The sequence below is a fragment of the Zootermopsis nevadensis genome, unplaced genomic scaffold (genome assembly GCF_977971745.1).
Source record: "Zootermopsis nevadensis isolate Lab colony 2312 unplaced genomic scaffold, Znev_1.0 Znev_ptg000017l, whole genome shotgun sequence".
Taxonomy (NCBI): Eukaryota; Metazoa; Arthropoda; class Insecta; order Blattodea; family Termopsidae; genus Zootermopsis; species Zootermopsis nevadensis.
The window spans coordinates 18,714,758-18,740,246 of record NW_028259149.1 but is presented as its reverse complement, the minus strand read 5'-3'; the positions used below and the strand labels follow the sequence as shown (position 1 = coordinate 18,740,246).

General features: G+C 40.4%; 4 protein-coding genes across 15 annotated transcripts; 2 read left to right on the top strand and 2 right to left on the bottom strand.

Annotated features, from left to right (window-relative positions):
* Nucleotides 1–18: 18 nt before the first annotated feature.
* On the top strand, nt 19–3,191 carry red (LysM peptidoglycan-binding domain-containing protein red). 2 transcript variants are annotated; one of them, XM_022065510.2, is made up of 3 exons: nt 19–186; nt 997–1,240; nt 1,659–3,191. In XM_022065510.2, exons 1-3 carry the CDS (start codon nt 19–21, stop codon nt 1,754–1,756), a joined length of 510 nt encoding a protein of 169 aa, XP_021921202.1. In that variant the 3' UTR covers nt 1,757–3,191. The 2 variants fall into 2 exon arrangements, with proteins under 2 accessions (XP_021921202.1, XP_021921201.1); XM_022065509.2 differs by having other exon boundaries at nt 997–1,244.
* Nucleotides 3,192–3,842: 651 nt separating this feature from the next.
* IFT54 (intraflagellar transport 54) lies at nt 3,843–16,104 on the bottom strand. Of its 5 annotated transcripts, none has more exons than XM_022065508.2 (13): nt 16,006–16,104; nt 9,475–9,592; nt 8,907–9,019; nt 8,487–8,567; nt 8,236–8,387; nt 8,041–8,155; nt 7,787–7,844; nt 7,271–7,439; nt 6,649–6,804; nt 5,763–5,883; nt 5,028–5,162; nt 4,333–4,544; nt 3,843–4,220 (listed from the first exon to the last, which is right to left on the bottom strand). In XM_022065508.2, the coding sequence occupies exons 1-13, from the start codon at nt 16,087–16,089 to the stop codon at nt 4,064–4,066; spliced, it is 1,671 nt and encodes a 556-aa protein (XP_021921200.2). In that variant the 5' UTR covers nt 16,090–16,104; the 3' UTR covers nt 3,843–4,063. The 5 variants fall into 5 exon arrangements, with proteins under 5 accessions (XP_021921200.2, XP_021921197.2, XP_021921195.2 ...); XM_022065505.2 differs by lacking the exon at nt 16,006–16,104 and adding an exon at nt 9,998–10,589 and having other exon boundaries at nt 5,028–5,156; XM_022065503.2 differs by lacking the exon at nt 16,006–16,104 and adding an exon at nt 9,998–10,570.
* Nucleotides 10,940–21,651, top strand: su(Hw) (suppressor of Hairy wing). Of its 2 annotated transcripts, none has more exons than XM_022065501.2 (13): nt 10,940–11,256; nt 12,056–12,136; nt 12,797–12,933; nt 13,421–13,595; nt 13,851–13,951; nt 14,178–14,346; nt 14,428–14,546; nt 14,759–14,915; nt 14,993–15,102; nt 17,360–17,501; nt 17,974–18,153; nt 19,364–19,440; nt 19,952–21,651. In XM_022065501.2, the coding sequence occupies exons 2-13, from the start codon at nt 12,070–12,072 to the stop codon at nt 20,492–20,494; spliced, it is 1,977 nt and encodes a 658-aa protein (XP_021921193.1). In that variant the 5' UTR covers nt 10,940–11,256; nt 12,056–12,069; the 3' UTR covers nt 20,495–21,651. The 2 variants fall into 2 exon arrangements, with proteins under 2 accessions (XP_021921193.1, XP_021921194.1); XM_022065502.2 differs by lacking the exon at nt 10,940–11,256 and adding an exon at nt 11,309–11,952.
* Vti1b (Vesicle transport through interaction with t-SNAREs 1b) lies at nt 20,881–25,331 on the bottom strand. 6 transcript variants are annotated; one of them, XM_022065511.2, is made up of 2 exons: nt 25,313–25,331; nt 20,881–22,768 (listed from the first exon to the last, which is right to left on the bottom strand). In XM_022065511.2, the coding sequence occupies exon 2, from the start codon at nt 22,757–22,759 to the stop codon at nt 22,421–22,423; it is 339 nt and encodes a 112-aa protein (XP_021921203.2). In that variant the 5' UTR covers nt 22,760–22,768; nt 25,313–25,331; the 3' UTR covers nt 20,881–22,420. The 6 variants fall into 6 exon arrangements, with proteins under 6 accessions (XP_021921203.2, XP_087207123.1, XP_087207122.1 ...); XM_087350997.1 differs by lacking the exon at nt 25,313–25,331 and adding an exon at nt 25,039–25,174; XM_087350996.1 differs by lacking the exon at nt 25,313–25,331 and adding an exon at nt 24,432–24,686.
* Between the last annotated feature and the right edge of the window lie 158 nt (nt 25,332–25,489).

Here is a 25,489-nt window from a genome sequence, read left to right as displayed (position 1 = left end):
TGATTCATTTAAACGAGCATGGCAGACGGGCAGAAGGAGGAGAGGCGGTCAATAAGAGATTCTGCCAAGTCTTTAAAAAAATACGGAAGTACGTGCAATCATTTTAAACGTCAGGATCATTTTGTAAAACACTCTGTTGCTGAGGGCGAAACGTTACAAGGAATTGCGTTAAAGTATGGTGTTACCGTAAGTATTCTGTATATCTGGGTTAAACTCTAAATGTCTTTAAATTCTCCACCTTGAACGTACAACAGTTTGTAATAATGAGAAACCATCTATGGCGTGACCCAATGACCGTTTTCTAACCTTTTTGAAACACTTCTGTAACGAAAATATATTTCCGTCACAAATGTTTAAAACACATAATTTAATATTATGTTTGAAAATGAAAAATCCGTCACACAATACAAGGTGTAGCATTTTGTACATGGAAATTCTACTAGCCAGTCTGAGGTCAGCTGACTCAAACTAATGTAACATAATCCAGTAGATTGAAAACTGCATTATCAAAAGAAAAAATAAACCAAAAACCAGACCATGAGGAATGTAAAGCCCTCATAAAAAGTGGCCATCAAATGTCAGTATCACTGAATGGTAATTGTGTAGTTTATATGCTACACATCAGCAGACTTGAAATGTCTACATGGTTTCTTGGCAAAGCTGCATATGAGAGTTGATACAAGAGAACAAGGCACAGATATAACAGTGTAATAGGTCAGGCAAAACCACGGCAACCAACAGACTTTGTCTTCCCCTCCCCCCAATCCAGCTTCCAAAATGTAGTTTTATAACTTAGACATCAAAGCCCAAAGCAATAATTTGACATACTAAACTATACCATCGTCAGAATCCTTCAGACTTTAACATGCAGAGGAACTGAAGAAAACCAGTCTGTATTATGAATTGGTGAGAACTGTGCAGGAAGAGGTCATGATCTATTTTAAAGTCTTAACCCAGCATTTGTGTGGGGTAAACCAATGCTCCCCTTTGTTGCAGATGGAGCAGGTCCGCCGTGTGAACCGCCTGTGGGCCTCTGATAGCCTATTCCTGCAGCAGACTCTCATGATTCCAGCACCCAGACCCGAAGTCAGTGACCGGGTGTTGGATGACGAAAGTGTGCACTCGCCAAGCAGTCTGAGCAACAGTGACAGTGAAGAGAGAAGCATCAGTGACTTCCTTGTAAAGATTGACACGTCTATTGCCAACACAAAAGCCCAAGTGAAGAAGTCTGTAGGAAACAGTGAGTAAGTTGTGATATATGCTTTACTTACACGACAAGCTACCTCCATGTTATAGATCTTCCAGGAGAGGGCAAAAATTGTTGCTTGTTTATTTTGTTCTCATTTGCCTGAAGACACTCACCAGTACTTTGGTCTGTGGCATGTGCTTTACACATTTATATGAACTTTGTGGTCGGTCTTAACATACTCTAGAACTTTCATTTGAGGTGGGATCTTCATCCTTTGTCATGTCAATCAGTTTTAGACTTCAGAATTTTGATACAATTTTTTTTTTTTGCAGAGATACAATTAAGCTCCTTCAGATTTTTTTTTACCCCACTAAACACTTGTTACTATGATCCTTCACAGGGCAGTATTAATCTACTTCCTGTTATAATTTCCTCCCAGATCAAAATAATGGTTTCAATGTGTGTGCAGGTTTGTGGACGAGCATGATGCCATATATGCACGCAGAAAGGTTCCAGTTTCAAGGCTACGCCAACAGCAGTCAACATCTGTCCAGAATGATATCCTGACAGCACCACACCCTGTAGTGATGACTCAGAGCCGCAAAGTGCGTTCATCTCTCCAGAGACTGGAGAAGGAACAAGATGAAATATTTGAGTTGTAGCATTCGTTCACACGTTTGCACCATTCACAATTATCATCATGGTGCAGCACGCCTTATGACATATTTGAGGAGTACAAGACTTGTAAATAATGAATGCACTGTAAATATATACACCTTATGTTCTACATATCCCCAAGTGGAGAATGAACTCCTTTGCTTGTAAATAAGTGAAAATAAGTTTAGGCGCCACATACTTACATCCTGTATTACTAGGTCCTCATTCCCACAGTGTCTGAAGAAAAGATGCCACTGTAACAGCACTGTGGTTTGTGTTCATAGTCTGGGGTGCACTCCTTCAAAAGATGAACAAATATCTTCAATGAGAAAAGGACATGTCATTGGAAGATGAGTGTATAGCCCTCTATAGTAGACTTACTACTACAGCTTTTAATTCCCCAAATAACCACAGCAGAACTTCCAACCAGCAACATAAGGAAATGGAATGAGGTCATATTATAAGAACAAGTCTAAGGAGAGACTTGCAGAAATTTACAAGGAAAATGTTTGTGATAGTGTATGGTCTTGTAGATGGTTACCAATGTTTTGGAGGAGCATGTCACCTCCATCTTTGGGGCAAAAGTGGATCACAGGAAGTTTTTCTGAAACACTGGTTACCACCTATACTCTTATGTTGGGACCTGTGGCACATCCTTTACAAAATGAAATGTTGGTCTATTCCAGATGGTTACATATCTCATAAAATATTTAATGTTACATATATTTTGCAGCACAATGAACTCGATGAACTGGTTCATAGTGAAGCACAGCTAAAAATACGGAGACATGTTGGGTATTAGATCTCGGTAGCAGCAAGTTATTACGTTTATCATGTGCCTCCTTGTATTCAAGACATACTGTAGTGCACTTGTTATACACCGTGTTGTGTGACGAGACCGCTACTCTTCTGTTGCTAGGTGACCACTTCTTCTGCCCTTTTATTCTTGTGCTGCAAGCATGAGGAGCACCTGCCCCTCAAAGCTTTAAGCCAGACAACTGCGTTAAGTTCTTACCCACGCGTGCCTCAGTGCATGTAAGCAGATGGAAGGAAACTACAGGCCACTAGAAGACTGTTTCGAGCACTAGACTAGGAAGTCAAACAGACAGCGCTGCTGTCGCCATAGGCAAAGCCCTACAACAAGTTACACTGTTTTTGCATGTAGTTGTGAGGACCAAACTGGAAAATATCTTTAGTGTCACAATAAAATAGTGAAGATTACGTAATGTTTTCATGTTGAATCACTCCATTGCCGCAATATTTTTAAGTGGCAATGTTGGTCTGTTGCATCAAAATGTAAAATTCTCATTGATATTTGCTGTAATAAAACATTGTACTAGGTTGATGTAGATCTCAAAATGCTCCCTTAAGCTTGTCCTTGGTCTTTACCAAAAGTTTGTATGCACCGATCACTTCCCTTTCATGTAACACTTCCAGCAAACATTTTCCATAGCCTCCTTTTTTTCTGGTAGTCTTTCAGAATAGAAGAATAGCTCGGTCAGTACAGTGACTGGCTATGGATTTGACGACCCCGGGGTTTGAGGGAGGGGGCAGAGGATTTTTCCTCTAACCTCTGCATCCAGACTAGTTCCAGGGCCCACCCATCTTCTTATCCAATGGAAAGCAGGGTCCTTTCCTAGGGATAAAGTGCAGTGTGATGCTGACCACACACCCCCCTTTAGTGCTGAGGTCAAGAATGAGGAGGAGCTATAATTCCTCTGCTCCGCAAGTGCCTACATGGCGCACAGGGGGACAGCTTTGCTTCTACTTTCAGAGTAGAAGACCAAGTTACGCAGTCACAATGACAAACGAATATATATTTGGGCTTCTCACCACCACGTGGAATGCTTTCCAGTAACAATGACTGTGATCCTGAACCATGGGTCTAGGGTCAATGCATTAATATTTAATACTGGACTGTGACCCGCAAACTGTACTTACAGCTGTTTCAAACCTTCAAGGACTTTATCACTAAAAATAAATAAAACTCCACTGATTTCAATGGAATTCTTTAATATACATGACAATCGAACTTGCAATCAATCAGCAATAAATATCCACATTGCAATCATCCTGTGTTCCAACACAAAACCTAGAACTGTTGATGCATGCAATACGCCAGTCTAAATATTTAAACAAGATGAACTTACGTGACATTTTGATTGCTCCAAGAACAGTAATAATGATTACCAACACAATCTGCAAAGTGCAGCTATGCTATTTGCCATCCTCTCCTGTCAGCAGGCGGTGGATGTGCCGGTCATTTCGCAAAACAACGGCTTTGAGAACGCTCAGGTGGTTTCGTTTCTCCTCTATGTTCTGCTCCAGCTGGTGCAGCTGGAGTTTCATTGGTTCTGTCAGCTGCTGCGTGCGGCTGAAACAGAACATGCACAAAGCTTCTGAAGGGCTCTACTTGCCTCATTTCTTAAGGAATAAACTTTCTGATAGCAGCATTAAAATGCAATCTGAACATAACTGCCACACACCTCTGCTCCGTGTTAAACTGTGCCATGAGCTCCGTGTTCGTTTGTTGCCACATGCGTAGTTCACGCTGCATGGAGTCCACATCTTCCTGTAAGAAGTCCATCAGCTTGCCCAGTGGGTTGGCAGCCCTCGTCAGAGTCTGTATTGAGCCTCGCAAGCGATCGATCTCGCGGCCTGCCAGCGCTTTTTCCCTGTGGCGTCCTGCCTCCCACTCCTGCCAACATCACAGCACTGTTTTAATGCCAACACATCATGATCAGGGCACAGCTATCTCCTTTGAATCGCATATTCATTATTAAAATGTCAGCCTTCTTCTATATAGAATTATATCGTACATGTTTTTGTAATGGATTCATTCATTACTTTATTTGTTATACATGTATCTGGTAACTTTTTAAAATCATTTTGTCTATTGTAAGAGGTTAACTTACTGATGTGTTTTACATCAACTATCACCTTTTCCTTCAGATAAAAATTACGTCATTTCAAGGAACTTCAGGGTGCAAAAGACCGGCAAACTGACAAGTGTTACATGGTGGAGAGATCTCAACTACACTCAGGTCTTAACAACGTCTGATGTACGTATCAACACGGGGGTTATGTAAGTTGTACATAAAACAGTGTTGTGTAGAATCCTTACAGCTTTATGACTTGCGCAATCAACTGGAATATTCTCATTGAAATAAATGCAACTTACAATCTCAACTTTCTTAGGTTGGCCATCTTGAGGCTCATGACGGCCGTCATCCTCGAGCTCATTCTTCGTCTCCAAGATCTGTGCCACTAAGCGTCCATGTTGCTCCATACCAGAAGCAGTAGGTGCAGACTGCGGCTGGAAAATTAACTTTAGTAATTTAAGCTATTTCACATGCACCTTCAAATTTATGTTTCCCTAGCAAAGCCCACCCATTACATCAGAAGAAGAACACGTGTTTCATCACACTGTCTCCTCCTTCTACCAGAGGCTGGAGACAGTTCACTGCGGTGTGTACCGAGTGCACAGCCAAAGAATACTTCTGTGCCATTTATATCTTCCTGGAAGATGGCTGTCTTCTGGGTTGTAGTACTATTTAGTCTGGTAGAAGTTTACCAATATTTCAGAGGTCCTTGCAGCTTCCATCATCAGGGTGATAAGGACAGACCATACTGATCATGTAGCAACCATGGGCAGGTTGTTACAATTATCAAACAAAATTATGGTAATCTTAGAAAATGACTAAATCACACATATTACATTATTGCCCACTATGGTAAGAGAAGAAACGTAAGATTTAACTCTATGAACGGTTAAACACTGTTATTAACGCTAGCTGGACTATGTGCTATGTGTATATCTTAAAGAGAAGCTCAACACCTTCTTCGATAAACTGAGAAACGCCAGTCATGGCCACCTCATCACGACTTGCTTGATGAGGTTACTATTTCATCTCACCTGCTCCTGAATGGGAACAGGCACTTGTGACTCCACGACAATGAAATTGTCATCCTCGTCCTGCTCTGCAGTGGACGTGCCGCTCTCAGTGATCACATTCACCTTTCCCATGGGACTGCTGCTGAAACAGTACGGAGTGGAATGATGGGCTGAACATGCAGCTTGAGTATGAGCACAGGATTCAAAAGGTGCAATCCCACTGGCACGTACGTAGTTTCCAGGAGCTCGGTGAGCATCTCATTTTTTAATTGCACAAACAGCTTTCAGCCGAATCACATCTAGATGATGTCAGGTGGCTGAACTTGTGTGTAGATGATCAGTCACAGGGCTTAATCCTAGTAGAATAGGAATAGTTTTATTTTTTGCAATTTCAAGAATATTACACATCATCATCATATGGTGACTGATATTAACATTGTTTTCTTTTTTGGAGAAGAACTTATTAACCCACAAGAGATTTTGTCTGTGTTACATTCGCTATGCATAATCTCAGAGATTTGAACTTTCACCATATTTCTGTGACTTATAAAAACATTTCATACAACAATTTAATGTTTGTTTATGATCTGCCTCCATACCAAATTTCAAACACATTAAGTCCACTTGCTTATTAGTTACTGCCATCAAACAAAGCTAAAAATAGATTTCATGCAGCAACCATTTTGATTTACATTAACAAAACCTTAACAAGAACTTTTATAATTCTGAAGGCCTTACAATTTCTTATGTTCACATATAACATAATCAGAATCCATCCAACAAGTTGAAACATGTGAACAAACAAAACAGCATTCACTTCATAAAATATAAAGCACTGAATCGTGAGGTTATACGGACTTAATACGGCCCATTACTTGGTTATCAAGAAGCATAGACTATACTTCACCTTGATTCCTCTATAATCTGAACTTCGCCTCGATCTCTGATTCTAGGGGCAGCTGGACGCGCACTGGGTGGGCGTAGGGTACTTTGCGGACGTACACCTGTCTGAGGTCGGGCTGACCTGGGAATAGGGACAGTATCCAGCTGTTTATCCGGCTCTCTGCAACAGACCGGAGCTAAATCAATAGCAATACTAGTGTGCGCGTACTTGTACACAATGGTGTAAAAGTTTGTCACAATGGCCATCACAGGCTGCAAAACTGTATATAAGTGGAAGGCGGTCACTTGAATACTGGAAGCAAAAGAGCAAATATTCATCACATTCACCCTGAAGATGGTAACGGAAATGTATGCCAAAACATCAGATAACTTTCAACATTGGACATGGTTCATACCTGAAAGCAGAAGTTTTATGTACTCAAGAAACATATTAAATGCCTGAAGGCAGTAAAATGTAAGATAATGAAAAGAATGCGATTCTTTAATGAGTGCTATAAAATGAATGCAAAGCTGTGAAGATCCAATTTATCTTTCTCTACAGAAAAACTGATTAAAAACAGGAGATGCTTCGTTCAGCACGGACACACCACATGCAATAAGATACTTAAAAGGCTCCACGGTCTTACCTCTTGGTGGTATCTGCTCCCAGGAGCTGCACCTCTGCAGCCTGAGGGGAACCCAGAGCTTGTGCCTTCTCTTTAGTCTCCAAAAATGTCTCTGTGTTATTCTGGATGCTGATGTCTCCCACATTCTCCAAGACATCCACGTGTCCGGCAGGTGTAAAATTCCTTATGCCTGCCAGCATAATACTACAAATGTTTTGTGTTCCTTACCTCAGGAGACAAGGACATGGGGAAAGAGAAATTTCCAAACTCACAAGCTTCCTTAAATATGACAATTAAAATTGAAATTTTGTAATGAATGCCACGCAAGGTTGTACTAACCACTTGTAAACTTCCTCTGTATTTGAAGGTCAGTATTTTAGGAATATATACTCCACAGGTTAATAAATGTATACAAGATATTATATGCACTTTAATAATTTCACCGACATGAATCCTCCTCTAAAGCGAAATGGGCTCCTCACTGGGTTCTTCTAGTGATGAATATGTGAAAACACATTACCGTGCATTCATACACACCTGCTGATGGCTTGCTACGGCCCTGTCCAGCAGAGCTCGGGCTCTTCATGTCCAGATCCTGAAAAGACAAAATGTTTTGCACTGACAGAGAAAAACCATGAAATAATTATCCTAGTACTAATTCTGAGATCACATGTATGTCAGTCACCAGACGTGTTTCATGCCTGCCATCTGCTGGTGGCATGCACTAATCACACACGACGACTGCGTCCTCAAACTGGCACCCACTAATCTCGATGTTTTGGCCGACTCACCTTCACAGTTGGGGACTCTGGCTTCTCTTCCTTCTTGTCTGCGGGCACTTCCTTAACAGTAAGTGCGTCCAATTTCGCTGCTTCTTGCACTGGCTGTGGTGTGTCCTTGACAGGCCTGCAATGAGAACAATCCACATACAAACTGCATGAGGCATCACAAAAGCTGGAACATCAAAGTCATGACACGTGACTCACACGTCTGTCTTGCTCGCCGCCTTAGGGCTCTTTGTGTTGGCATCACCTGCCAACTTGTTTGTCTTCTTCTCCTGCTCCTTTGCCACGGCCTTATCTCGAGAATGCGTTCTGACCTGTGATGCCTGTGCTGTTGGTTTTGTCTTGGGAGCATTCTGTAACAGGAACCAAACATTGGGGTTTGACCATATCAGCAGCAACCTTTGTAGGTGATGTGTTAGCATTCAGTAATCAGTCATGTCAAAGTCACTCACCTCCCTGGTACTTGTCTTCAAGGTTGGTTTTGGCTTCTTCCCCACCTTCTGCAGGGACTCCACATATCCGACACTGCTCAGCTGCAACACAAGAGACTCTAGTATTTGTCTCAGCTCTGTTTGTGTGATGTTGCTCTAGACATTTTCCCCCTTTCATTCTTTTTGTCAAAACAGCATTTCAAATTTTATGGAGAATTGCATATGAATGTTATTTTCTTGCTTAAAAGCATTTGTGGCCATATTTATCAGCATGTGGAAATGTAAAAAGTTTCAGAAACATTAGAATGGAGAAAACTGCATGAGAAGTATCACCAAATATTATCGACGAAGGATTGGAAGGCAAATGAATTTTGTTCAAAGAAGTACACTGTATTAAGCTGACCTCATAACATCACAATTAGCATGGCCAATGACCCTCACCTTCCTGTCCAGTGCTCTGCCAATTGCTTGTAGCAGCTCATTGGTCTTGCTGGGTTCGTGGCCCGCAACAATCTTTGCTGGGCGGACGGTCAGGTTTGTCCCTGTGATGGCCTCTAAAAGACAAAGAAGCATGATCAAGGTATGTTTCAAATTCCTCCAGATTTCCCAGACCCATAACTTACAGGAGCTATGGACAAGAGAGTCTAATTGTGCCAATTTACCTTTCTTGCGCTAAACATGTTTGCATATAGTATTTATCTGTCTTGAACTTATTTCCTAAACAAAGGAAAGCTTGTTTCTTCAGTCATGTAAAGACACTTTTAAAGGTATGTAGGATAGATGGCAAAATGATTATCAATGATGATCTGGGAGCAAGAAGAACATATCTGAAATGGTGACCATACCTGTGGGTATAGAAACTTAACCAGTAAAGTGTCCCTAATTACCCTTTCTGAAGGTTAACTCACTGCTGCCAACTATTACAGAAACTGAAAGCTCCCACATCACTACAATGTATTTTTTCAAGTTCCCTCACATCTTGACATGCCATCTATTCATGCATACTCACTGACAGCATCAATAACTTTCTGCAGAAAGGCGATCTTGCCATTTCGGTCCTTGATGGTCTCATGGCTCAGCTCCTCAGCAGAGAACAAGCCCCCAAGGAAACCAGTCTCTTGTATCACCTAGCAATGGGACCTGAGATTATGTACACATTACACTCCAAATCTTTCAGAACACTAATATGTGGTGGAAGTAGTGCTTCAAAGATATAATTCTAGTCTCAAATATACATACTGCACTTTTTGGTTGCTTCATCAACCATTAGATGGAAATTACATATGTTACCTATCATTAATGCTGATTTTTATACACAAATAACAAACACTTTTTCTGATTTTTTTACAACTGTTAAACAAAAGAAAACATAACATGCACAATTCACATCACTTTCAGAAAACACAGGAAAGAAACAAGCTCATAAATGACATGCGAAGAACAAGATATACTACAATCAAACTTAAACACATATATCTCACATAACAGCCCTATTATTAGATAAATATATTCTAAAAATTGTAGTACTCAACAGCAGTTACGATGTCATGAAGAAATCTAAATGGAGGCTTTTTTAACAATTTCTCCGTTAACGGCGGCTTTTTTATATACTTTCCAAGTATATCTTGCGTTCGTTTTATAACTTCTGGTCGTATATCATCACTCATATCTGATTATGTCATGTAACACACACTCCGACCGAAACATCAATCAGAATGTCTGCTGCAAGTGTAATCAAATTTCGCAACCAAACATTCCTGGCAATAAATGTGACTAATGCATAAGATGCCCTGTGATGTGAAGTGAAGAATCCACAAACGTGCTTGATTATTTGTCTTCGCTATCGCCAATCAACGTTCGTAGTGGACTTTACTTAATGTGCATGCGCTCTCTTTTTGCCGATTTGCCCCCCCACGCCCCCAATTCCTGAATAAAGTAACTTCCATATTTTTATATTTACAGAAACAAACACTATGTGCACAAACTTGACGTTAAAGACAATTGTTTTCCAATGTCAGAGGCGCTTGGTGACTCCGTGATCAAGGCTATGATCATTATTTTCACCGCCGTGAGAATAAGAAATCTTGCCATGTGCCTTGCTCTGTAATCGTTTGCTTTGTTATTTCAGAGTTCGTTGATTTCTGCCAGTTTCATTTAGTTTATTAAATGCAACCTCCAAATCCTGCGGTGATATCGAGAGTGGATACAACCACGGTAAACCATCCACTTATCACGGACTTGTACGATGTGACTAATGTCACATGCGAATGAATAAGAGTTTTGGAGCATTGTACTCGGTGGCATCCACGCCGCGTTAATTTTGCACACTTAATGTGCATTTATTTTTGTTATTATTATTATTATATTTATAATTGCAATTATAGATGGTCCGTTAGCAGTTCTGAACGAACTCCCTGAGTCCCAACATTCCTGAAAAAGATACTTATTGACCTTCATATTTACCAGAATAGCCAACTAAACTGAAAGAAGTTTTTTAAACTGAAATAAGTTTCTCTTAAATAGTTTCGACTTGTGCAATGCGATTTATAGCAAATTATACAACTATCTACGAGACAGTTACCTGTTGGAATATGACACAAAATGATGAATTTTACTAACCAGATACCGAATCGTTAAAAGAACAAGGGATGGCTACAATGAATCTGGGGCGCCTGGAAATTAGTCCGCTAGTAATGTAACGGTGACGCTTAGGTTGACGACTTTCAGGGGCGTGTGTAGTAATTAGATATAATTTAAACTCAATATTACAGCAATAAACATTTTAGACTAGGTAAGTTATTGTCTTTTATGTGCTACTAGGCGTGCTATTACACAAACTTGTTTATTATGTGGTATTCATTGGGTAACAGCACCACGGTTGATGGTGTCTTTCCGCCTGTCGGCGGCAGGAGTAGGGGTAGTCTAATCACGTTTGTGGGAGGGATTGCAGTTGGGTGGCTTTTCCTTGAACATGAGTCAGGAATTGATGGTTGGACAAATATTATTTATTAGTTAATACCCAGAACGATTTTCTTTGAACTTTTCAGAATTCGCCAAGTGGAGATAAAGAGTACGAAATTAAAAACGAACCATTTGTTTTTATCATTTTAGCTTTGAAGTTTCCAGACAATTATTACACAGATAATCATTCAAAATTCTCACCAAATGACGGATTGGACTTTGGCATGTGATAATGAGACATCTGAATATTAACTAAAAGAAATACTGCTTCTCAAAAGTTGTGGATAAGTGGTTAGCACAGATGTTTCTTATGCTGGAGGTCCCAGGTTCAAATCTCGGCCTGGTGCGACTTTTTTTTTTTAAATCCCGGGATAGTACTGTGAATTAGGCCACTGAATGGGTCACCCACACCAAAGAATGTTACTCTCAAAATTATGATTCAAATTTTGCTATTATGATGGCAGCCTTCTGGACATAATGTCAAATTGCAGCTGCCTGTTTGTCAAGCTTGGCAGTTGACAGTGATGTAAGTGACACTATCCATTGGGTTTTGAATTTCCTCAGCTAGAATAGTATTTAAAATTAGACCAATATATGTTCCAACAACATGAACATGTGTCTGTACACAGATTTGTGGGGGAACATGGACACAGAGAACAAGGAAAATGCAGAGGAGCTGGGCCGCAGCACTGTAGAGCTGATGGTGCAATGTGAGTTCACATCTTGTCTAGTTCATAATGTGGCTTGCGTATCCTACTCAAAAGTTAATGGACTGTTACAGCTCCTGTCTTATATGAAGGTCTAAAGAAATCTTTAATTTTATGTCTAAGGTATTAAAATTTGAATTGTGAATACTGCATATATGTGTATCCTTAGTTAATTTGATGAAAATAGTATCTTCATATGTATTATCTAATTCTGAAAATGGCATTAACATTTACATTATATATAGAAGATTTGTTGATCTGTGGAATAGACCTTTCCTTAAGTTTTTGCTATTGCCAGAGGCAGTGGGTTTTAAAGTGTGTGGCAGGATCCAAAGGTTTGTGAACTTTCTGTTGAAATATTTCTTTTCCATGCTGCCACTCACTTCTGCCAGCCGCTAAACCAGTAAAGACCACATCATCTATGTGAATAAAGGATACATTTCAGACCTGCTCAGTTGATGGAAAGAGAATCAGTTATGATCCAGCTTTATGTTTGTCTCATAAAATGTTCAGAATTTGGTAATGAAAATACATTTTGGGTTTGCAAGAACTGTTCTTGAAAAACCTATATAGAGCGAGGGAGGATGTCTGTGGTTTGAGCTGGAGAAACATGTGAAGTTGGCAGTATTTGAACATGATGTAATGAAGTGGTTTTGTTCTCAGCCCCATACAAGTCAGAGCTGCGTGGCCGTCTCAGGGCTACCAGCGAGAGGAGCAAAAAATTAGGCGAGGCATCGCAGGTTGCCGAGTCTATGGAATACACCTGTGCTGCCTGCCAGCGCAACTTCACAAACCTGTCGGTAAGGTTTCAGGTTGCAGCACGATGCAGTAAATACAGCGGTTAACAGAATCGTTCTTTTTCAGAATAAAATGTGAACTTATGAATATTTAACCTGAAGATACAGATGGTTGATTCAGTTTTCTTTTGGATTAGACAGAGTTTTTGACACTGTAAGTGTTGATAGTAGCCCCTTTAGAGCCCAGTGGTAACTTAATGTACCAAATACTTTAACAATCTGTTAATGCTGCATTTTTTGTTTGTGGGTTTCATATGATTTTCAGTGTAAACAGTGATCATTTCCGTAAACAGAAACGATCTTCATAATGGCATCTGTTATCTTTTCTTTGAGGTACAAACTGAAATCTTAAATGTTAATTACATGAGCTTTCAGCTTCAAAGGGTTAGTAACTGAAATCTGAAAGAACACACAGCACAAACCAAGCAAACATCTAACATTTGAAGCTAAGCATTTCACTGCAAGTACTGACATGTTTGACATTTGATAGGGTTTCAGACGCCACCAAAAGTTCTGTCAGGGAACAACTTCCACTGCTTCTTCTGTGGAGGAGGTGACAGTGGCTAAGATTGAGACAGAGCCTGTGCAGGACCCAGACTTGGAAGTAGCGGCAGATCCCTTGGCTCCAGATATGTTGGACAATGCACTCAGGGACAAGATGAAAGGTGGGCCACTGATGTAAGAGTTGGTGTGTCTTCATGGGATGATACTAATTTATATGGGTGAGAACGGAGGTTGAGGACGTTACACAGCAAAGTGCACAAGCAAATACGTGGACTGCATAACATTTGGGCTTGCTGAGATGCGAGGTGTAGGCGGGTGGATAATATTAAACTAGATTTCAGAGAAGCAGGACATGAAGGTGGGATTTTAGTTGTACTGTCAGAATAACTGTCTATTGTGGTTTAATGACATTGCAGGAGTGATGCTGACAAAGGTGAATGAACTGATTGATGAGACGACAGCAATGGGCCCTGGAAAGTGTCACTGTTGTGGGGAGGACCTGGAGACAGCACACCTGGTCGGTACAAATGTTATTTTTGGCTAAAGTACTTTCTGGATAGAAACAGATCTCATATTTACTTTAAAATGGCTGCAGGGCAACCTCCAGACTTCTTTCAAAATTGGTAGGTGTGTAAATGAGGTCTGTCATTGAAGTAAGGACTAGATATATCATTAAGAAATTTTTGTATTTATATTCGTAATATCTATTTTTTACTGGTGTTGTGATCGGCATTTGTTTGCAGGGAGGCGAGTTTGAATGTATGGACTGTGCAAAGAATTTCAAACTAAAGTCAAGTCTAGAGCGACACCGACGTGTAATCCACTTGGAAGGAGACACATACTCCTGCCCAGAATGTGAGGCACGCTGCCCTGACAAGGGCACCTTGGCTCGACATATGTACACACACACAGGTAAATACGAGTTCAGTCATTCTCTCCACCACCAGTCACCACACAGCACATGATTGGGATTTAAATTTAAACATTTTGCAGGGTTGAAGCCATATTCATGCACACGTTGCAAGAAGCAGTTCAGTCGCAAGTACCACCTGGAGCGCCACGTGATCCAGACAGGATGTGATGGCAACCCACGCCCTTCACACCCTTGCCAGGTAGACGACAGACATAACGCAGTAATGTCTCTTCCTGAACCAATTTATCTCTTTTTCAGTTACTGGGTTGTCATAAAAACAGTTGAATAACTTGAGAACCATGAAGTTGGTTGTTGTGTAGGTGCAGATTAGTCTTGATGTATTCCTTTTCATTTTACTAAGTCTTGAAGATTTGTCATTATCCCCTTAGAAGGACGCATGTTTGTCTGCAGGTGTGTGGACGGATGTTCAGTCGCAAGGATAACCTTCGTGAGCATCTGCGTGCACATGCAGGACAGGTGAAACGCAAGAAGAAGTACAACTGCCAACATTGCAACAAGGAATTTCATGGCACCACACTGCTGCAGATACACATGCGCACACACACAGGTAAACTTTCCTGTTCTGTATATGACAAATCCAGGATTCCATCTCCAAAAGACTGAGGGTTCCTCATTAATTCGCAGGGGAGAAGCCGTACCAGTGCGACTTCTGTAGCAAGAGCTTCCCGTCCAGCGGTGCCATGAAGAAGCATCGACGCATGCACACGGGGGAGCGGCCGTACGAGTGTAAAGAGGTGCGTGCTTCATCCTTTCAGGTTGCACTTTGGAATGAATTCATATAATCAATTAACAAAGGCCACAGCATGGAACCTTTTCAGAAAGTGCAAAGCTCATTGCAGTCGTAAGTTGTCGGTATCAATTAGTGTGAGTTACGGTTATGTTATTTGTAATTACTTTTCATGTAATTAAATTAATACATCAGTTACTGCTCACTACCAATGTGATGTCTTGATACAACTCCTACTTCAGTTTGCAGATGTTCTTGAAAACACAGTCTGCATTAAGATAATATCTTAGCCTGGAACCAGAGCCACACAGTTCATTGTAATACCACAAACGAGTAGCAAACGACTGTTTGTAATTACTACAGGTTCATGGGTCTTGTAATTATTCAGCTGGTCAAAAAATTTCAGCCAGCTCAGTTCAGTCCTCACCTTAGCATTCTCTTCCTCTTAAGATCCATTTTAATTATCTTCCAAGTGGTCCCTTCACTGAGGTTTGCAAGTCAGACTTCGTATGTATTTCTCAGTTCTACCATGTGTATGTCTGTAAGTCGCAGACACTTCAGTCACACTGCATGTTACAAAGAAACGAGGACAGCAGAGAATGGACTTTTTTTTTCTCTGAAGAAAACAGGGAATAATGAGGTCTTGTTTAAGAGCAAATACAATGTCATTTGTAAGGAGTGAGGTGGGGGTAGAGGGAAATAAACTGTGGAAGACTGATAAGATGACAAATCATTCTAATAATAAGTGACTCCACATTATTTAATTTCTCCACCCCATTGGTACTACGTTCGTGTCTTACGTCCAGATACACCCTTCAGGAGTTTAACTTTCTGAAGCTGAAGCTCAACCTAGTAGTATTTAATACCCAGTTTTTACCTCAAGGACAATATTTAAAAATCAAGTTCTTACCTCAAAGAAAACGCGCCTTTCCGTTATGACGATGGATTGGTTAATGGTGTTCAGGGAAATAATTGCTGTTAAACCTGAAATCATACAGAGTCCATAAATATACTCTGTTGGCTAAATGCAGAGATATTGATTGCTGAAGCAGGTGGTACATTTTGTTACCAGTGGGCTTTGAATGGTTGAACATCCTCTATCTGTCCCTTCCTTATAGTGAGAGTGACAGAACAGTACACAAAATTAGTTTTTGTATATTCTAATCTTAATGTTTTTGGTAACGTGTCAGAAAATAAAACAATTCTGAATGGAATGGTGGCAAGCAGTTCCTCATTTAATCTGCTCTTAATGTTCTATGTATTTGTTTATAACATTTTCATTTATTACTGTCATTGCCAGTTACTTCATTGGGCTCCTTATGACTCTCTCTCTCGCACCTTGGTGACGACTACACACGGACATGAGCCCTGTCTTTCCCGTACTTATTTCTAGGCTGTTGTCGTTTTCTTTATGCTACATTCTCATATTTTCCTACTGACAAATACAAAACAAAAGAGAATTTGGACATAATTTTATTTACATCTGTGGTCTGTTTTCCCTTATAAATGTGAAGTTGGTTTACTGTATCAGGAATACAGATCATTGTAACTAACTGTGTTCTGATGTTTGTGCTCTCAATGGATGCAGCAGTGAGGTATGTTATCACGTTGTCAGTTTACTCTGTTTCATTACATTGAGACAGTCCAGTGAGTACCAGGGCCAGTCAGTACCAGCCGACCGCTCACTTTTATTTTTAACCTTAGGGGAATGTGTCGTTTGCTCAAATTTAATGAACCCACATCCTCCACTTTGGTGATCTGATATGAAGACATTTAAAATATAACAGACGAAGGCTGGATAAGTATAAGGCATGTACTTGAGAAAAAGAGGGCATATCAAAAAGTGGTTAGTACATACGTCCTCCATTATCATGCATATCAAGTACAGTGCTTGTATTTAACGCACTTATGTATGGCATTTTAAAAATGTATTTCAATTCTGTTTTTAGAATATTTCATACAGTGTTTCTGACGTGCACATTGTGATGTAGGTGGTAGACTGTGTGCTACTTAAACAAGGATTTATAGATGCCCAACTTGCATTACACATGTGCTGTCACACTGTGATAACCTTTTTGTATGTATGTTCAGGCCTGGCCGTAAGCTCGTCATCTTACATTGCATGCTAGACATTCTGCCTAAATATGTTTCTGAATCCATATTTTGCATACTGTCCAAGTTACGTTACCCATGCATTGTGACAGCAATGTACCACGATAAGAACCGTTAAACTCTGCGATCCAACACTGTATACGTGCTTTCAGTGCCTTGCCAAGTTTGCTGCAAAGGAGACACTGAACCGCCATGTGAGGACACATACAGGGGTGAAGCCCCACAGCTGCCAGTTCTGCGGCAAGAGCTTCATACAGGCATCCCAGTTACGGGCCCATATCTTTCACCACACTGGTAAGTCATGGCCAATTCTGTTTGCAGCACACTCCATACTATAAATATAGGTCATGATAAGAAGTGCTACTGTGTACGTCCAACTAATTTGGTTCTACACGTCTCATCCCAGAGATACAACAACTGATAGTATTATGTATTTATATAAGTTTCAAAATCCTCTGAGGTGCATTACATTTATATTGTGGAAACTTGAGAAAAGGGTTGTACAGTAGGGACCAGATTACTTGCTAGCTGAGCTCCCTAGCGCTGTAGATAATTGTGCTCGGCTCAGCCTGGTTGGTGCACGGAACGGCCGGGTAGAATGGATACAAAAAGCGCGGAGGTGCGTGCGCAGGGCTTATCACCTTGCTCTACACCCCCCTGCCAAGAACTCGCAAGTAATCCGGTTCTTACTACAGGTAATCTACATCAAACTTGACCACACATGAAGCTCTCATAATATGATGTTAATAACTGACTATTCCTGCAGGAGAAAACGGCTATACATGCGAGCACTGCGGCAAAGCTTTCAATCGCCGGTCCCGCCTCATTATGCACGTCAAATATGTTCATGAGGGAGCCAAGCCGTATGAATGTGAACAGTGTACCAAGACGTTTGTGCGCAAGGAAGACCTTGCGCGTCATGCAGTGCTGCACACTGGGATCAAGGGTAGGACTGTGCGCTGTCTGGTTCAAGATAAACCACACGATGGCACTTACTAGCAGTACCTTGTACTTTATCATTACGTCATGTTGTCTTACGTGTTCAGGAAGTAAAAGTAAATAATAATGTAACTCGAATATTGCAACCCAAAGACTCGTCTGCCACCAGTCCTGAGCCTGTAGCGGTGTTGTCAGGCACTGAGGTAAAAGTCCATGCATTGCAGACCTTGTACAAAATGGAGGTGAGTGTCCAGTTACACGTGGGCAAATTGTGCCTTCAGAGATCTGAACCTAGGTTTCCATTGGGAATTCAACACATGAACTGAGTATCTGTTACTATTTTTTTGGGGGGGGGGGGGTGTGACTTGTATTAGAAAGTTTGGAATTTACTAGGAAGTAGTTTACTTTATAATTTTGAAAATGTCCTGTAACTGTCCTGAGTTTTATTCCACGCATTGGTGATAAGAACTTTGATGGCTCTTACGGGATTACTTATCCTTCAGTTACAGAGAACATTTGAAGTAATCTCTGTTTTAGTTCATTTAAATATTAATTCTGAAAAATACTAAAATGAGCATAACCTATAACATAGTTCTTATGCATATCATAGTTGTCAATAAAACACAGACAATCAAATTATTCTTTCCATATAACCTTATTTAGAATAAGGGAGTAACAAGAAGAAAAATAGTGATGATTATAACAGTAATTATTTGCGACATATTTAAAATTGCAAGTATTTGATGATACAACCGTCTGTGAATCGGTTCATTACACTATGAACACACACTTTATAAGTCTAAATTGAAAGACCTGTTTGATAAGCAAAGTGAACTTATTTTAATGTTCTGTTTTGTATTGGACGCAGCTAAGGGCATTCAGAATGCCAATTGCATTGTATGTATGTTGTGTACTCTGGCGTGTATTGCACTTTTCCAATCCCGCTACTAATAATGCTTAAAAATGTTATAGTAGTAATGACTAGAATATGAGATTAGAACTTCTTCAGATGCCGGTTACACTCACCTCTTGTTGGAAATTCAGCGGGAATTAAAAAGAATGGCGTCAGTCGTTACATTCTTATGAGATGCACTCATGCGGAATACAATGACGACGGTGTCTTGTGGGCTACAATGCTGTCACATGGTGGCAACTGAGAAGACTACCACTGCCATCTTAAACTGCCATGTGAACCTCAATTCTCATTTGTGTTGCAGCACACAAGTGCCCAATCTGCGAGAAGTGTTTTGCGATGAAGTCGTCCCTCAAGATCCACCTGCTGACACATACAAAAGTAAGAGCACAGCTTAACTTCAGACTGTTACAGTGATTTAACAAACTTTCTGTAACATTTGAGGACCTCATTTGGTAGGAAAATACTGGGACCTAAGTGAAATATAATCTGATACCACACAGTATTTTGGATTAAGGTGTTACATCCATCGGTAGGGGAGGAACAGTCTTAATATTATGCTTCTAGTATTATTGCATGGTTATATTGATGTTATTATGGGTCCGACCTGTAGCTTGGGGTGGGGAAATGTGTTTGAATTTTAATGGTAAATAGGGAAAACAGATCAATTTGCATCATTACACCATACAGGAGCTGGGTTAGTTATGTAGCGTTTACAAAGCTGGACCTACTGTTAAGTTACATACCATCTGTGTGATATGGTCATGAATGCTTAAGTCAGAAGGAACCAAGGAAAACCATTATTACGAAAAACTCAAGTTTTCAATGTTTCAGTTTTCTTGTTCAAGATTTTTCTAGGTGTAGTGACATTATGCGAACTGGTTATTTGCAGGAGCCACCACGTTCATGTGATGAGTGTGGGCGGGCGTTCATACGCCAAGACTGCTTGTTGCGTCACATGCGCACTAAGCACCGTGACATGCTAGAAGAAATCCTTGCGGAGGCAGAGAAGAAAAAGTTACAGCAGCAGCTGTTGGCGGCAGCAGGCGGTGGTGATGTGGGGACTTTGCCCCCCAGCAGGGATCCGATACCTACGGCAACCACGGCTGCCATCGAGCTGAATACTGGCACGCTCGGTGAGAGAGCACTAGCCGACTCGGTGCGGGAGCTACTCACTCTGCTGGTGGATGAAGCAACACTGAAGGCATTTGGGTGGCCGGGTGCTCCTGTGGATCGGCTGCTAGAGGCTGTCATCAGACGCTGTGGCCATCAGCCTGTGGGTGCTGGTGATGATTTACCATATACTGACCGCCTCAGAGAGAATGCTAAGCTGCTGTTCACTGTGGTGATTGATGATTCTGCTGTTAAAACTCTTCTTAACAACCAGACTGTAGACGAGGTTATCCTTCACGTTCTGCGTCTTGCTAAGTCTTAGGTAGATACCCCAGTGCTTATAACGAACAGATGCAACTCAAAATGTAAGTTAACTGCTGTGAATGATATCAGAATCAGACATGAATGAGGAGGTGGCAGAATTTTCACCATTTGGTGACAATACCAATGGAGTTGTACTGCTCAAAGTCAGATTCACTCATCTAATTTCAGTGTTTGGACAAGCATTTATTATATTTTTTCCTTTTTTTGTAGATGTGCATAAATGATTAATACTACAATTAAATTATAGTAAGGACACATACTGTAACAAATTAGGACAGGTCACATGGAGCATATACACAGTCTTGCATTAGATTTCATCTTCTACAATTTATGATTTTTCTTCAGAGAAATGTCATCTATTGGACATATAAACTGTAACAGTGATTATGTAGCATGATGGTTTTTATTAGGTTGGTAGTGAAATCAACTCACTCAAATACAGGCTGACAAAGAGAGAGAAGTAACTTGCAAATGGGCCCAGACAAAACACAGTTTAACAATATGAGTCACACTGTATACATAGATTTTGAAAACTCCAGGCCCTTTCTCAGAAATGTAAGTACAGAATGTCCTATAATCCTGGAACCATATTCAATGCACTTGAATGGCTCGATGAACACTTTCATGAAACAATGGAATGGCCACCAGGATCCCATGACCTGACATCTGTGGGACCATCTGAAAGGCAAGGCGTATGCTGATGAAGTACATGGTGTTGAGAAGTGGAACTATCGATGCATGCAGTGAGACCTCACGCCACGCTATTAGAATGGCAGGAACATCTGCATGTGTAACAGCTGTGTTACAATTCTGATAATGACTATGGATGCAGACTTATGGGACTCTCTCTGTGTGTGTTTATATGTTATTTTCACTTTGGTCTAAAAGTAAACACAGAGAAAACTAAGTATACGTTGACATCTTGTCACCAGAATGCAGGGCAAAATCGTAACAATAGATAGCTAATGGATTCTTTGAAAACGTGGCAAAGGTCAGATACTTGGGAGCAACAGTAACAAATCAAAATTTGATTCATGAGGAAATTAAGAGCAGATTAAATTTGGGTAATGCTTGCTATCATTTAGTTCACAAACCTCTGTCTTCTTGTCTGCTGTCAAAAATGTAAAGCTTAAAATATACAGAAGTTTTAATTTTGCCTGTAGTTTTTATGGGTGTGAAACTTGGTCTCTGACACTAAGGGAGGAATGTAGACCGAGGATATTTGAGAACAGGATCCTTTGGAGAATATCTGGACCTTCAGGATCCATAAGATGTTGGGAATTTCTTGAGTGGCTGAGCAACTGTTGGCTTCTCAGGAAGGTCTCAACTCCATGGAGAAAGTAAGAAAATTGTTTTTGCTTAGCACATTCTCCCTCAAGTTAAAGATGTGTTAACTTGTGAAACTGAGGTTCTGTTCTTAAAGCATGGCTGCCAACATTTGTAGATGCACACGGATTTCAGTTGCTGGTTCTCCATGCACTTAAAAAAGCAGCTGCATGAGGTATTTCCTACTCCACTTCAGGCCATCTCTTGGGAGACTGAGGGAGGCACTTGCTGGGCGGTGCCTCGTAGCAGAGCTGTACACCTGCTGTTCCCTCTTATTTATGGAGTGTCCACAGTCACCCATCTGCAGCCACAATGTCTTTGCTTCTGTCAGGTTCCTCTTGAAGTCTGAGGTACCACATGTTAAGGCACTCAAAGTCTGCTTCCTACCAAGAACCATTCGGTTTACCTCCTCATCCAGCTGTCCTTGCAGTGCACCTGTTCATGCTTGACTTCAACCCCCTATTCTTTATGACTAGTACCAAACAGCTCTTTTTCTTTGCACATTGTCTCAGTATGCTATGAAGACGAGGACAAAAGTGATTGATCTGACTGAACTCACCATTTTACATCAGTGAGGTCATGGAAATTACACACATCATTAGTGAGAGAATTTAATGTAGCAGACACCAGCCAAGATGCAAATCTCAAGCACAATGATGAAAATGAGGATGATCTTGTTGGTGAGTACATGAAGCGTCATCTTGCGCAGCAGGACACGGGTCTGTGACAGTTCATGATCTGTGTCCGTAAGTCTCCGTTTGCTATGCAGCAACGTCTCTCTCTGTGCACCCAACTCTGACACAACTTCCTCTGCGATTCGTTCGGTCTCCACAGCCGTGCGCTGCGAACGAGCAAGGCTTTCTGCTGTACGTTCCAGTGTTGCGTGCCCCTCCAGAACCGCGTGCCGTGTCTCATCTTCCCAGATGAACCCTGACATCCTGACTACCTGAAAAGCATGTGTATGATTAAGGGACATGGAGAGGGCTCTAGAACCAATCCAACCTCTAACCATCACATAGGGTGATACACATAACAAATATAGATCAGACATTCAAACCCAAAACAGCAAGCAACTGAATTAATCGGTGAAAGGAATATCAAAAAATATAAATTTTACAGGATAAACAAACTGTTTTTTTCTAAAATCAGCAGGGGTTAGAAAGATATATCTTTTGCTGACACAGTAATGACAGATACCCAATAAAATCCATATTAATACATTTTCCTTGGAACTAACTGACCATTACATAAACAAGTTTTGGGTACATGTTCCCTTTCTGAAATCAAGTGATTTTTAAATCTAAAACATTTTGGAAAAACTGACACAATAAGTTACTGGTACCTGTTGTGGGTAACCTGTACAAAGAATCATAGTTTTGAGACTGAAAATGATTCAATAGTAACTGGCATACAAGTAGTCGTGGATCAGAAGATAATGGTGATGATTCCTCTAAAACATCCATGTTTTTTGAGGCTGTACTGTATTGTGTGGAATGTCTTTACATTTAAGATAAAGGTAGTGGTATATGGTGTAAATATTACTGGTTAATGATATTTCATTAGCCAGTGTTGCTGTGGTCTCAATATGAATTCTTATCATAATCTGAAGAAGAAGAAAAAAAGAAGGAGTGCTTTAATGACGACAAGTAAAAGGCAATGAATTTTCAGACGCATTATATATACAACACACAAATGACAGCATATGGTTTTCACAATCCAAAACTTGGAAAATTACACAACAAAATAAATCAGGCTTGGTGGGGTGTCTTGCGTTGAAACCACTTGTATCTCAATGAGTTAAAGAATAATAATTTAAATAGTGGAAGACTGGACTAGGGGACAGACCCCCAGGGTAGTTAATATGTCAATGTTGTCAAGGCATCCAATTTACCACGAACAAAGAGTTGGAAGGTATAATACTTTACCCTGTAAGTCAAGTTTCAATATCTGCACCTGGCCTCCTTCCAATTATAACTAAACATTTAATTGCATCTGAACATGAATTGGTTGTGTACTCAAATTAATTACTATATTAATACTGAGAAGGACACTACATGAAAAATCTTACCAACACTCTAATGAAATAAAACGGAATTAATTTACTCTCATCTACAAAATTCACAGTACTAGCTTTGTAACAGCTACACCCAGGGATCTTAGAGCAGACTTAAGTTCATGGCAATTCTAAGTATCCATAGGAATTAATATATGACAGTGTAAACACATTCTCAATGCACTTCTTCTGGTCTTCATTCAGTACATGGGGCTTGAGAAACCAGTCCGAATGGTGGGGGTGCAAAAAATGGCCAGTCTATTTTAAAGTTCCCTTACATTATCTTGTTTAAACACTTCTTGTCTTCCCATATCCTATATGTTAAAGCACTGCACTGATATAGATGGTAACCAACAGCCATTGAATAATAGGAATATTCAGTGCCAGAAACTTTAAAGGAACGTCTGGAACTAACTTGTGGGAGTTGGCATATAGAAGTTATATGAATTGATTGGAATTTGATAGCTGTAGATGAACACACATATTTGGAAACCCATAAATACACTGAATACGTGGAATTATGAGAAATTGTAAATAACACACTCTCGATAATTACCAGGTCTTGAGCTTGCGTTATCAGGCTCAGAAGTATATAATCCTAAAAACTTACCCGAGCACTTACAAACTGTGATAGTCACGTACTTTGAACACCATGAGACAAACACAGAGGTTATACGCAGTGTATATTCCAGAATTCTATGATCGTGGTGTGAAAGTGTACACTCAGCAAATTAATAAGTACCGGTTAGAGAAAACATCCAAGTCGGCTCCTTCGCATGGCAAAGATACACAGGCCAACATTTCAATGACAGTAGGAACGGGGCATAATAAAAGAGCAAAGATCAAAGGCTTAAATTTTGTTCGTGGTGGCCATCCTGGGAGTTAACTTCACCAGGGAACAAATGTTTGGTTATATAAAAAAAGTCTATCAAAAGTAAACGTAGCCATTTGAAATCGAATGACAAGCAATCATGCGGAAGGATGGTGAGGCCCCTACAGCCCCATTTGATTTTCTTTACCATAATAGCCTTTTAGAGAATTTTTGTTTTACACCTGTCATTTGCCATTATGTATCTTTTTCTCAAGCGTGTATATCAGAGAAGTTTCACTGTAAAATGCAAGTAGTACACAACTTATAAATGATTGAATTCTGTTTGCCTTACCTGTCACAACTTGTGCTGTTGCTCCATATGGTAGAATGTCTTTCTGGGGCCTAAATATCAGACTGTAGTGTCTACATAAGGCCCCTCACAACAGAATTGGAAATGGTATAGCTATCAATACCTGACTGGTCTAATGGGTATACTGATGCCTCCATACCCTTCTGGTACAATGAAAACAAAGACATGATCATAACTGACTGGAAAATGTAAGGTTTCTCCTTACCTGGCTGTTATTATGGCTAAATACATAATGATTATACAGCTGTCATCATACCTGACTGGTGTAATGGATATTGTGTGCTGAGTCGGTCAGGGATAGAAACTTGCATCCATACACGAGTCTTGGCATCTGACTGTGTGATGGCTATACTGTTGAACTATGTGGTTATACCTACACTTGTACTATCTGAGTAAATAAGTTCATCATAACTCTTGAGGTTAGTCTAGTTCT

What these genes read in the sequence shown, in the direction of transcription:
- IFT54 (XM_022065503.2), bottom strand. Translation starts at nt 10,132, where the DNA reads ATGAGTGATGATATACGACCAGAAGTTATAAAACGAACGCAAGATATA. An exon ending in TGAAGACAAGTACCAGGGAG is followed by an intron (nt 8,388 to 8,486) that starts GTGAGTGACTTT and finishes TTCCTGTTACAG; the next exon opens with AATGCTCCCAAGACAAAACC. An exon ending in AACCTAAGAAAGTTGAGATT is followed by an intron (nt 4,545 to 5,027) that starts GTAAGTTGCATT and finishes TGATGTTGGCAG; the next exon opens with GAGTGGGAGGCAGGACGCCA.
- Vti1b (XM_022065512.2), bottom strand. Translation starts at nt 24,186, where the DNA reads ATGGGAAGACAAGAAGTGTTTAAACAAGATAAT. An exon ending in AAGTGTTTAAACAAGATAAT is followed by an intron (nt 22,769 to 24,153) that starts GTAAGGGAACTT and finishes CATGCTTTTCAG; the next exon opens with GTAGTCAGGATGTCAGGGTT.
- red (XM_022065509.2), top strand. Translation starts at nt 19, where the DNA reads ATGGCAGACGGGCAGAAGGAGGAGAGGCGGTCAATAAGAGATTCTGCC. An exon ending in CGTTAAAGTATGGTGTTACC is followed by an intron (nt 187 to 996) that starts GTAAGTATTCTG and finishes CCTTTGTTGCAG; the next exon opens with ATGGAGCAGGTCCGCCGTGT. An exon ending in AAGTCTGTAGGAAACAGTGA is followed by an intron (nt 1,245 to 1,658) that starts GTAAGTTGTGAT and finishes ATGTGTGTGCAG; the next exon opens with GTTTGTGGACGAGCATGATG.